General features: G+C 42.2%; 1 protein-coding gene across 1 annotated transcript in view; it reads left to right on the forward strand.

The window, feature by feature from the left end:
* KIAA1217 overlaps window positions 1-12,071 on the forward strand; it is a gene marked incomplete at its 5' end in the record, with an annotated part of 186,984 nt that overhangs the window by 136,506 nt on the left and 38,407 nt on the right. The window contains 2 exons of the mRNA XM_082306017.1: window positions 6,626-6,730; window positions 7,160-7,212. Coding sequence (XP_082162143.1) covers window positions 6,626-6,730; window positions 7,160-7,212 — 158 coding nt within the window. The remainder of the gene's footprint in view (window positions 1-6,625; window positions 6,731-7,159; window positions 7,213-12,071) is intronic.

Consider the following 12,071-nt stretch of genomic DNA (forward strand, 5'->3'; position numbering starts at 1 on the left):
ATTTGTGAATATATAAAGAGCGACTATACAGATAGTTCTGCAGCTCCTTAAGGGGAGCTTTGTACCAGGAGTTTTAGTCCTGGTCCCAGAATATATTTACAGTGATGAAAATAGCATTTGCATAATTACACTTCCAAATAAATACATTGCCTTAAAATTCAGCATGGTGTGTATTAGCCACACGGCACTGAAAAAAATCATTCTGAAAGCTTCCCTTATCAGTTGTGGCTTTTTTTAACCTTGAGAAAGTGTGACTTTTAAAAAATAATTGTAAATACCAAAAGCAATTAATGCAAATTGGTGTGTTTTCTAACCACTGCAATATTAAGAATTGGGTTTGAGTTCTACAGATACAAAATGCTCTAAGCCTTATTTTAGCTTTGTAACAATTTCATAAACTTTGAAAGCAAACACTGTTGAGATTGTACTAAACTAAACAAGCAACACTAAGGGTATCCAGGCTGAGGTGCTCTTTTCCTGCTTGAGCAGAGGCTGAATTGTTACAAGGATGTTATGAACACCTGAAAGGTGACATATATAATGGCAGAAAAGTATCCTGTACCTTCTTGTGTAGGATTTACCCATAAGCAGTACAGCTGGGCTTGCTTCTGTGAATAAGAATATTTTGGGATTGGAGAGATGGGGCTGAATTCATCCTCTTCCAGGCATGGTAAAAATGAGGTGTATGCTGCTCTGTCGTGCACATTATCCACTTGCTGATGACTGTGCAAAGAGCCTAAAAACCAGGCCACAGAAAGTGAATGGTGGTGTGTTCAGTCAGCCTGCATGCAGACGGTGTCAGGTGTGGGGTAGCAGCGAAAGGGCAGATTGAGTATCTGTTACCCTTGGGGATACTGAGGAGGGAGGGCTTTTGCACTTGTGCCCTGTGACAAGAGAAACTCCTCATCCTGACTCATTCAGGAGTGGGTTGAGGACCCTACAAACATCAAACCCATCATCTCAGCACTGTTGTTCCTTCAGTCCCTGGTGGAGTGTGCTGAGAATAAAGAAAACATCTCTTGTGCCATCTCTTTGTAGAAATTACCTTGAAGTGGTACTGTCACAACCTCAGGACAATGCATAGTTTAAGTATGTCAGGGAAAAGATTAAAATGGAGAGTGACAATGCCAGAAGTTTAACTGAATCTCTCTTCCACTATTAATGCTCCTTCAATTTTTCCAGTCCAGGGCTGAAGTGGGATATATATGTACTTTATCAGAGTATGCTGGGTACCTATAGCAGATCAGACCTCTCATTGACTGTATCCTGATTTTTTTGAAGAAAATGGGTCCGTTACCTTTGGAATGTTAACTGCAGCAGATTTGGGTCTACAAAAGATGAAAACTGGTATTTCCAATCTCTTCTTTTGGAGTTTCTCACTTTAGTTTTGCATTGTGGAAGCCAGTCTCGTCAAGCCTGTTATTTAAGCCAGAGTTGAGGGGGATTTAATTGCTTCACGTAATTCTTTCTTGTAGCTGTTTTACCTCAGGTACTTTCAAGGTAGCTACTTCTGTGGTATAAAGCACTGAATAAATTCTCACAGTAATTAATTTACCAGAAGAGTTCCATATAAAGCTCTTTTACAACAGCGAGAAGAAAAAAGTTCATGGAGATTTAAAAAAGTAAAATATATTAGTATTTATACACACAAAAATATTAAAAGTTGTAACAAGTTGCAGCAGTTCATCTTCAAGGGGCATTTTAGTGAATGAGCATGAATTGTTTAAACAGTGATTCGCTGTCATATTTTTGGATGGCCCATTTATGTAGCTTATGGTGGACAGTTCTGGAAGTTACTACAGGCAAAGCAAATGTTTATATGTTGATAAATTGGAAAAGAAGCAGTTTACCCAAAAGCGCATTAAATTAAATGCCATTTAACTTACATTCTTTGCATTTAAAACAAGAGTTGTGTTGCAAAATTCTAGGTTATTTGATAGTGCTGAATATGCATATAATAAATGCTGCTACCCACTAAAATACTGTCCTTAAAATAGCAAGGTAGCTCTATACAACCTTTTTCTTACAAAAGCATTTCAGGAGTGTACTGTGGTTTTCTTTTGCCTGAATACAACTATAGTACTCTTCTTTTTATGCCATGTGTTAGTAAGAAAAGATGATGGTAGAATGTGGTTCACTGAGCAAAAAATATGATCACATTCACCACTTGTGGCTTGCAGTTAGAGACTAAAGTGTAACAGCCGTATGTAGGTTATTGGATATTGTTCCCACCACAAAAACACTTTTATTGTTTGATACGTTAAAGTATGGATGGACTCGATGCATTAGGAAAAAATGGTCACACTCTGTAGAGCCATCACAGTGGGAGACTCCATCAGCAATGCACTGAAAATTGTGTAAGAAAGGTGGACTTTGCAGATATACCCTCTCAGACATTTTCCACAGGGCCAAAACTGTGTCTTCCTTTCTGAAAGATGTTGAATAACCAGGCAGAAAAAGATGAATGCAGGTAACCAAGAGAGGATCGAGGAAAGGTAAACTGTACTTGGGCTTCCTTCTGTTGGAGGAACTGTTTGTAGGAAGATGAGATGCTGGCTCTTGGATAAGCTGTCAAATAGTATCACAGCTGGCAGTGCTTCAGAGGTTCCCTTTTCCCTTTAGCTTCAAGCTGTAGAAAGTTTGAGTTTAACCTTAGTCTTAGAAGACTGAAATATTCACCTGTGTGTATCTTTCCCTTGGGAGGAGAGCAGAGTACAGAAGAGTGCTGCTGCTTTTTGCTTCACACCCTTCCAGGGTATCCACTCTGCTCTTTTGAGGGGACTTGGGGGTAAAGTCTGACTGTGCCACTTTCACTTAGTTCTAGGGAAGCCATTGGGAAAGACAACCTACTCCTGTTTCCTTTTTTTTTTTTTTCCCAGTGAGATAAAAAAATTTCTGATGAAATGTTTCTCTTATAGGGTAATATAGAAAGAAACATATTTTTCCCTTTCTCTGACCCCCTTTTTGATTACTATACAGACTTCACTCGGGGTTTAACTATAAAATACGAAGTCACTGAAAATCTTTCTCCAGGATAGTGCGCCAATTAGTTCGTGGTGTCAGACTTGGTATTTGACTACGTCTGTTATGGATGATGCGCTGCACAGCCCAGGGTCGGACAGGAACATGAATGAACAGTTACACGGCCCAGTTCTACTTTGTGTCCGTACGAAGTATCTTCTCAGTGATATGAATATTAAAGATGTCCCCAGGAAAGGGAAGGAAGATGCAAGTCACACTTAAATAGCATCTCAGTGAGAAGTGGGTACCAATTCAGCAATATGCTGTACCCTGCTTGGAATTACTTCCAGTTAGTTGCAGTAGAGCGACTGACATGAAAACTCCGTGAAGCTGTAAGGAAGAAATGGTGATGAAATCTGATGTCTCAGTGCACAGACCCTAGAGAAGCAAGGGCTTGTTTTGCCTCTGCTGAATCTGGGGAGCGAGATGCTGAGGCAGGGCCCAAGTGCCTGGATGTACCCAGGGCCAGGGCTGTGGATCAGGCTGCCGGGAGCACAGGGCTGGCGAGCGGCTCGTGCCTGCTTTGCTGGCCGAGGTCCGTGACAAGCCAAAGCCAAGTCTGACCGAGAGGCCTGCTAGAGATGGGAGTCGCTTCTGACCTTGCTCCCTCCTTTCCTCCCCTACTGTGCTACCACCCCTGACTCTCCGGGCATTCACAGGAAAACAGTGCGAAACAATGCCCTTCCGTGCTCAGGCTGATAAAATACTGTTTCTTTCCCAGCTGCTGTAGAAGGGACCCTCCCTGCTCTTCCTGGGTGGTGGAGAGATGCAGATTTATCTGGGAAATTAATCTGGGAACAGAGGTGGGGTTTGGCCTTCTCGTGCTACCACCGCCGGCACAGCGGCACCACGGCGTTTCGTTCTGCCTGACCCTCTCTCCTAGTGCTCCGCACCCGGCCTGCCCCATCCGTGCGACCCCGGGCAGGAAGGGATGGCGGGGCAGGCTGTTCCCCCCGCCTTCTCTCTCCACAGCAGGGAGCACAGTGAGAGGTAGAGAATATAAAGTTGAGAACCAAAAATGTACAACTGTCACAGCAGTGCCGGCATCCCTGATAGACTCCGGCCTGGCAGAGGCTGAGGAAAGCATTCATTTTCTTCCTCCAGAGCCGAGGTTGCTCCAGCCCTTCACAGGGCAGCTGGCGGGGAGGGGGTGGCTGTGGAACCCGTCCCTGCTCCTCCGGGGCCGTGCAGTGGGCGGCAGGATTGGGCCAGTGGCTCTCCAGCCACGTCAGCCCAGGGCACGGCTCTGCCGCTGGGCCGGCCACATCCCTCCCTGCCCGCGCTGGAGCACGCTGCCTCCCACCGCCTTCACTCAGACCGCCAGGTCTGTGAAAATCAGGTCGTTTTATTTAATGCCTAAAAGGCGCCTCCTTTCAGACACCTGTTTTTGAAATGTTTGGTGCTGATGGCCATAACGAGTCCGGGTATTACAGTGAAACGATTACAGGAAAAATCCTGCCTTGTCTTTAACGGAGTAACTCCAGAGCACATGTAGATTCTTCACATTCTTAATGCTTTTACCATATGAAAAATAATGTGCTCTGTGCAATTGATTCCAGTATTTCATTCGTTTTTCATCATCTCCTATCTCTGGAACATCCCTCTCCCTCTTAACAACATATTTTCCTAGATTTCATGGCAAAGGACAAGATCAGCTTTGTGTTGCCATAATCTCTTTTGAAGCAGAAAATTGTTTCCAGATTATCGTATGTGGGATGGAAAAAACATCATATTTATGAATTGGTAAAACAGATAGACTTCCAATTGAGTTTAGTTCCAGGAAGGGTTTGTGATGATTATCTGGGAAAAAAAATGTTTTCATTATTAAGTGTCAAAAATGCTGCATTAAAGTTTGTTAGAATATATTTATCCCAGGCTTTTAGTACTTGTTTTTGTTCCAAAGGTTACTGTAGCCTGAACCAGTTTCTTATTTTAAAACTTATAGTAGTGGAAATTCTGTAACGTATTTCTTGGTTTGAAATGAATTAGGTCAGATTCACTAGTCTTCTCATCACCGTTCAAAATACCTTTCAACATGAAGACAGACAAGTAAGATGCGCACGCTGTATTAAATCGCAGTAAGGACACGTCTGCTGGCTGGGGACTGACTGAGCACTCTCTTCTTCCCTCCTTGTGTCTGTTAGCATCTTGTTTTGCTGCCCTGTTTTCTCAATGTCTGGGTGTCTCTGAGTCTTTCCTGGCTATGGTATCTGTGTGCTATCCCAGCAAACCTCTGTTTCATTCCCTGAGTGTGAATGAAATAATTAGCCTGGATAATCTGGCTGGCTACAAGCTGGGCTGGTTACTCGCTTTGTATAATGCCAGCTTGCTTTTGCCTGGTATTGGTACCTACGTTTGAGTTTATATGGCCCTTATCGATTCTCATTATTGCTTTGGCCATCAAACAGCAACTGGAGCTGGGGGTGGCCAGAGCTTGGCTGCTCCCACGTGCCCAGGACGCCGCAGCGGTGATGGATGGCCCCTGCAGCAGGCTGAGTCTCGGGCTGCATGTGTCTGTCCCATCTTCTCTCATCAGTCATCGCTGCTGGTCTTAGTCACTTGCTTTTTGCGAAGTTGTGTTCCCAGTCATCTTCCAAAATCACAGCCGGCTGTTAGCATTTGCTTTTGTGTGTCTCCCCAGTCACTTAACTGCTGGCATATAGGGACGCATTTTTCAGAAGGTCCTGTCTGAGGTCCCATATTGATGTGTGTCTGTGTTGTGGTGTGTCATTCACATATTGGCATGTGAAAGCAGGCACCTCTGTGAGCAAAAGGCTGTTTTGGAGCCCACCGAGGAAGTCACCTGGTACCTGACTAATATATGCATTTATGTAAATACACAAATGTTAGCCTTCCTATCCAAAAAAGTCATCGTTGTTGCTTAGTGACCTTTGGTACCTATGGAAAACATTGACCATACCTATTACCGTTCTTCATCTCTTTTCTTCTGCTTTTTAGGAATTTCTCAGGATATGCACATGAAAGCAAATTTGTTTTATGATAACATTGCTGTACAGTCTGCATTTGGTGTCTTGTGCCTGGTCTGTCACATTGCTGTCCTTTCCAGAGCAGACAGTTGTGATGTTGGGTGCAAAGGATTTGGGCTGGAAGTAGTCAGCTTGGGCAGATTAAATGCTTCACAGACAAAAATCGGGGGTCTGGGGAAAGTAAAAATAGTATCAAGAAGCAGCATAGAGTCTTTAATCCTGAAACCTTATATACAGGCAAAACTACTGGCCCAGTGTAGGTAAAAAGAGTAAATATATGTAATGCTGAAAAAAAAAAATTTCACTAGTTCCAAGAGGCATGAACTGATTATTTTAGGTGCCTGTCTCATGAAATCATTAGAAGTTTATTATCTGGGTGGTTGTTTGTTTTGTTCTTTTTTAACCAAGCAGATGTCTTTTTTATTGTCTGTTACCATGCAAAAGCTGTCCAAACCAAGATGCGGTAAGCTGCTGCAAAAAGGTATATGCAAACTGGTGCCTATGGGCCTTTGCACAAACTCTAGTATCTTTCCAGTCCTGTGGTAATCATTCACCTAGAAAAACAAGTCTGAAAGCAAATATATCTGGCTTTAACAAACGGTTCTCTTGTCTTACAGAGAGAGGATACAAGCCATGGAGAAACAGATTGCCAGTTTAACTGGTCTTGTTCAGTCTGCGCTTTTTAAAGGGCCAAATACAAGTAATAGCAAAGATGCTTCTAGGTAAAAAAAGAATTCATTAAATCTGTTTCTCTGTAATGATTTTAGTAATCAGTCAACAAAAATAGTATTTGAATGTAATAGTAAAAAAATCCTGAATGCTCAATCATTTTTAAATATCTTTATCATCCCCATGAGAATGCTAGGCAGAGAGGAAGAATATGCCAAATGATAGATGGGATTAACTGCATTACTCTTCTTTGTGTTAAAAAGAATTAATGTAGCTACATCTCTGTGCTTTCTACTGCTTATACTCCATTCCTTGCTTAACTTGTATTAAAAGCTGATTTAAAAAAATCAACTGACAAGCTACTGGTGATTTAAATTAAAAATAAATATGCTAGACAAGGCCATTTAAGTTGATCATTATAAACTTCACTACAGTTTTATTGCTAGTAAGTTAAAATTATGATTTTTCTTTTTATTGTTTAGTGAGAAGATGATGTTGAAAATTGTGTCCAGCAAGAGCAGCATTGACACTGCAGGTAAGATAATTCACTTTTAATTTACAAATTATTTAGGTATATGAATAGCTCTAACGTTACGACCATCCCAGCTTATGGAAATGTCAAATTTACTCAGATTCCCATAGCTGTACTGTCAGAACTGAAGTTTAAGTTTAGGATATGGGAGTTGATCACATCTTTGTTAGGAGAGGAATTTCTGACAGGCTGAGGTGGTCTTTGGAATGAATTTCATACCTGTGCTGAATGGTTTAAATGAGATGATACAGAGTCTCCGCATATGGTGACTTTTCCAGTGATTCATCCCATCTATAGTATATATCTGTCACTAACCCCAGATCTATCCAGGTTGCTGTAGAAAGCTAAATGTTTCATTCCTCTTCTGATCACCTGAACTTTTCTCTAAGGTTCTTCTGTCAGTAGGATGCTACGGATGTAACGACACTAAGGAGTTTAGTAGTCAGCAAGACAGCACTTTCCCTAATTAAGCCGTATTGATCTGTTACTAATTATTAGCGTGCACCTAAACTGTTCTGAGCAAGCATCAATTATGAAGCCAGTAAGAGTTGGTCTTCTTTTAGCTTCCCACTTCGAGAGCTGTTAAGTGTTTAAAAGATAGAGTTGAGGCTGTTGTGAAAGAAGACCTCCATGTGATTGGAGCTCTTTGTGTATGGGGCGCTGCTGGAGATGTCTGCAGGGGGTGTGTGTGTGTTTATGTACCTTCTCTTCATCCTTTGTCATGCACTGAATGCAAATAAAGGCAGTTCCCTCCTTCCTGGTAATGCTATTCCCACAGGGAGGTCTGTGCTCTGGCAGGTAGTAAACCACACACATTTATTAGCAAATCTATTATGCTCTTAACTAGCCTTTCTGTTGGAGCTGTTAGTTCACGTTCAGGATTCCTGTTTATCTGGAATTGCAGTATGTCTTCCTAACCAACGGAAATCAAACCAGACCTGGAAACTATCGAGCATATGCAAGAGCAAGAGAGTTAAAGTCCTGGTACTGGAGCTTTGCTCCCAAGCCACTCTCTGGTCTCCTTCCAACTCTTCCCTTCCTGCTGGCCCCTGGATGGGGAGAGCGATACTTTAGGCAGTGAAGAAATAAGTTGTAATTTATCAGTTTCAGACAACTTACTGAAAAGTCCATCATTTTTCAAAACAGCTGCAAAATGCTCTTAGACTTTTCCTTATTTCAGTATCATTATACACTGAGAATTTATGGTATTTCCCACTTGCACAGGCCACATCTCATACAAAGCACCTATGAAACCATCAAAATGTGCACACGCACTTTTCCTTGTTTTGCTCTTCGTATTGCATTGCTGTTCAGCCTTTCTGCTTTCCCTGTGTTTGTACTAATTCAGATAAGTACTTTGTGGGGGGCACTAAGTTGGACATCCTGATCTCAGTGGGCCCTGCTTTGAGTGGGAGTTCGGACCAGATGACCTCCAGAGAACCCTTTCAACCTAAATTATTCAGTGATTCATGTGTGCATGTGTGAATGTGTTCTCAGTTAAATGAGAAATGAAATAATATTCATTGGGAAAATGGCCCTACACAAAGCGAAGGTGGGGATTCCTTGGTGTGGAAGCCATGCCCAGCCCACCAGAACAGCATGGTTCATCTGACCAGCAGGCATTTTCTGCCACTGTTGTTCCCAAAGACTCCTCACTACCTTGTTGTATGACTGAACGCACGTCCCTTAAATGGCAAAATTACATATAACAGCTGCATGTCCAAGCAGGGTGTGGGGGTTGCGGGTGGGGCATGTAATTTACTGTCAAAAGACCAGATCAGCATCTGTCACATACTGACAGAGACATGGACTTTGTCACACGGCCATGCCCGTATCCAGCATGTGAGTAAGGATACCAGCTTTCAGGTTGTGCAATAGATGCTTTTCTGATCACTTGGGAGACAGGGATAGGGCAGTGGGACCAGCCATGCAGCCAGCTACCTGCAAGGATCCCTATCGGTGCTATGAAGTATAGTTGTAACTCCAGCATCTGCATCCCTAAATCCTGTCCTTCCAGCATGACTCAGCCACAAAATTAAACTGTAGCAGGTAAGGGAAACAAGATGTGATGCTGACCCCAATGTACTACAGTATTGTAACCCACGTTAGCTATTATTGAAGACTGCTGCATAATAGAATAGTCCTGTATAATAGAATATTTTGCTTTTGCACCTGCTTTTGAAATAGTGCGTGACAGGATCTAATAAGTCAATGCAGTCCCTGCTTACTTGAAAGTTAGGCAATCTCCCAGAATATGCTACAGACTGTTTCTCCTTTTTGTAATTATGCTTGGGTTTAAACGTGCCAGCAGCATCTAGAAACAGTTTTGCTGACCACTGTTTTGTTCTTCAATTCACCCCAATCCTTATTAAGTATAGCTATTTAGACAGTCGACTCTCTTAGTATACAATTCCACTTGACAACTGTGCACTGAGATTCCAGTTTTAGCAATTTCAAAGTCTATTTGAACAAAAAAGTGGTATAAAATGTTGATTGAGCAGTCCTTTCTAGAGCACTGGTAAGCAGAAACGTGAATTGCTTCCCATCCTGAACAATAAAACATCTGTGCAGGATAAAATTGGCTCATCAATGTTGAACCAACATTGTATTTTATAGTATGTGTTCCAATGATAGGAAACTTTCATGCAAAAAATAGAGAACTAGCTCACTTGGGAAGGGAAAGAAACCAAATTTTCTAAGTCTTAGATAAGTCTATATAGCTAGATTGTGAATACTCTGTTTGGTATTTCATATAAACCAAATTGTTGTATGTAACATGTTTTTGCTTTCCCAGTCTGTAGTGGAATCTTTAGCCTCAAATATTAAAGAGCCTAAATAAAAATGCTATTTCACTGGGGAAAATGAGCCTGTAACAATCATGCTTGTCTGCATTTTTTATGTTTTATTGCTTTAGGCTCAATTCTTTCATGGGGGGTGGGTTTAAAGAGCAGTAACCTTCCACAGACTTGCTATGTCTCTTCTACTAATGTCAGGAGAAATCCCATGACTGAATCCTTATAACCTTCTTCAGTTCATCAAAAGTGAATGGCATCAAGGGACTCTTCACTTAGGAACAGCATGTGCCTCTAAAACCAAAGCATACTAGGACGAGTCTCCTTGAGATTACTAACAAATATGCTGAGAAATGCTCACCTATTCTCTTTCCTGTCATATTTTTGTTCATCAGGTGGTGAAATTGATAGGTTAAATCCTGGATTCATTGATTAAATTGAGATCAGTTGTACCATGGATTACCAAAAAAAGCAATGGTTCTTTGCTAGTTGTTGCCTTGTTGGAAGAGGAAGAAGGACGTTTCAGTATTTCCTGAAAAGGGATCAAAGAGTACGTCTTTCTGCACTGGCACCACCAGTACAAACCAAGAGAGGGAGATGGCAGCAGGGAGTATTACAGATGTAGGGCTCAGATTTGATGCCTCAGTCTTTGTGAACTGTCTTGTCATCTGTGCACATATATGTGCCTTTTTCACGTGCAAGACTCTTGCTGTGATGATCTGTGAATTAAAAACATTGTCCGTGTCTGCTTGTTTATGTCAGATTCAAAGCTGGATCACACCAGTCTTTGAACTCTGTCAGCGTTTGCAGGTAAAACATGATCCTGAATTCATTCTGATCAACGAGGTGAAGTTGCACACTAATATATAGAGAATATTTTATTCTTTTAAGGGTGCTTTAGTGCCTGGCCGTAACAGCTTGTTAATGACGCAATTGCAACCTTACCATTGCATTTGCGTATTTGTTTAGTGGATTCTAACTGGATGGGAAGAGAACTAAGTAACTGTCACGTCTTCCCAAATGATGCTTGAAAATGTTGTGGCTCTTAAATAAGATGAGTAATTTGTGAAGAAACATTGCTGGGTGTCATCTGATGGCCTTTTTTCTAGCCTGCTTCAAAACAAAATCTTAGCATTGTAGAAAGAAAAATAAAATCTGGAAAACGGAAGGAGAGTGGTGTCTTTGCAACCATAGCAAAGGTCAAGTGTCAGGGCGTGGAAGCCATGTTCCCTACCTTCCTGAGCCTGGGCAAATAGCAAACCTCTCCCCTTTCTGCACGTTAGTTGTCTTTGTACTTCAAAAATGGCAGCTTAGTTCATTAGCCTTTGTAAAAAAAAAATAACATTTGTTTTCTGCCCAAAATATTAAGGAATTATGGAGGGGGTTTGCATTCAGGCCCCCTTACCTAGCTCCAGCAAGGGTTTATTTAAAGACCTGAGAGCCAATGCTGTTTCTTTCCCTTCAATCCATCTGGCTGCACATCTAATCACAAAGCTACAGCCTGGGACTATTTCCAAAAGAGAGCTATACTCCTAGATGAAGCAGCCCCTCATTCAGCTGCCCTTTTATTCCTTTTTTATGAAAATATGCATCTCTGAGAAATCAGCTGCTGATCCTTACTGCGCTCCCATGCTCACTTGGTGTCTGTGGTTGTGTTTCACACCCTCTGGAGTCCCACGCCATGCTTCACAGGCTCTGAGCACGCTCTGCAGCAGGGACACCGTGGCAGCTGAGAGTACCTAATGGTGAGAAGAGGTGGCCGAGGCAGCAGAGGAGGAGGAGAGCTGCTTTGTAGGGGGTCGGAGACATTTATTGTTTACAGAAGCAGATCACAGTCCATCTACACTAAAAGGAAAGCAGGCACCCCTTCCTGAGAAAGTATGTGAATTGACTGGGGTCCAGCATGGGGGGAGAGACTGGCGGGGACTGATTCATGCCTTGGCTGCATCATCACAGGGTCAGGGGCTGAGGTTTTGGAGCTTTTGCTTGAGGCAAAGAATAGCAGAAAGGTAGATGTGCTTTCAAAAAATAGTCCAGATTTGTGGCTAGGGATCAGAACTCTTGGAGGCT

Source organism: Platalea leucorodia (assembly GCF_965183815.1).
Source record: "Platalea leucorodia genome assembly, chromosome: 1".
NCBI classification, from domain to species: Eukaryota; Metazoa; Chordata; class Aves; order Pelecaniformes; family Threskiornithidae; genus Platalea; species Platalea leucorodia.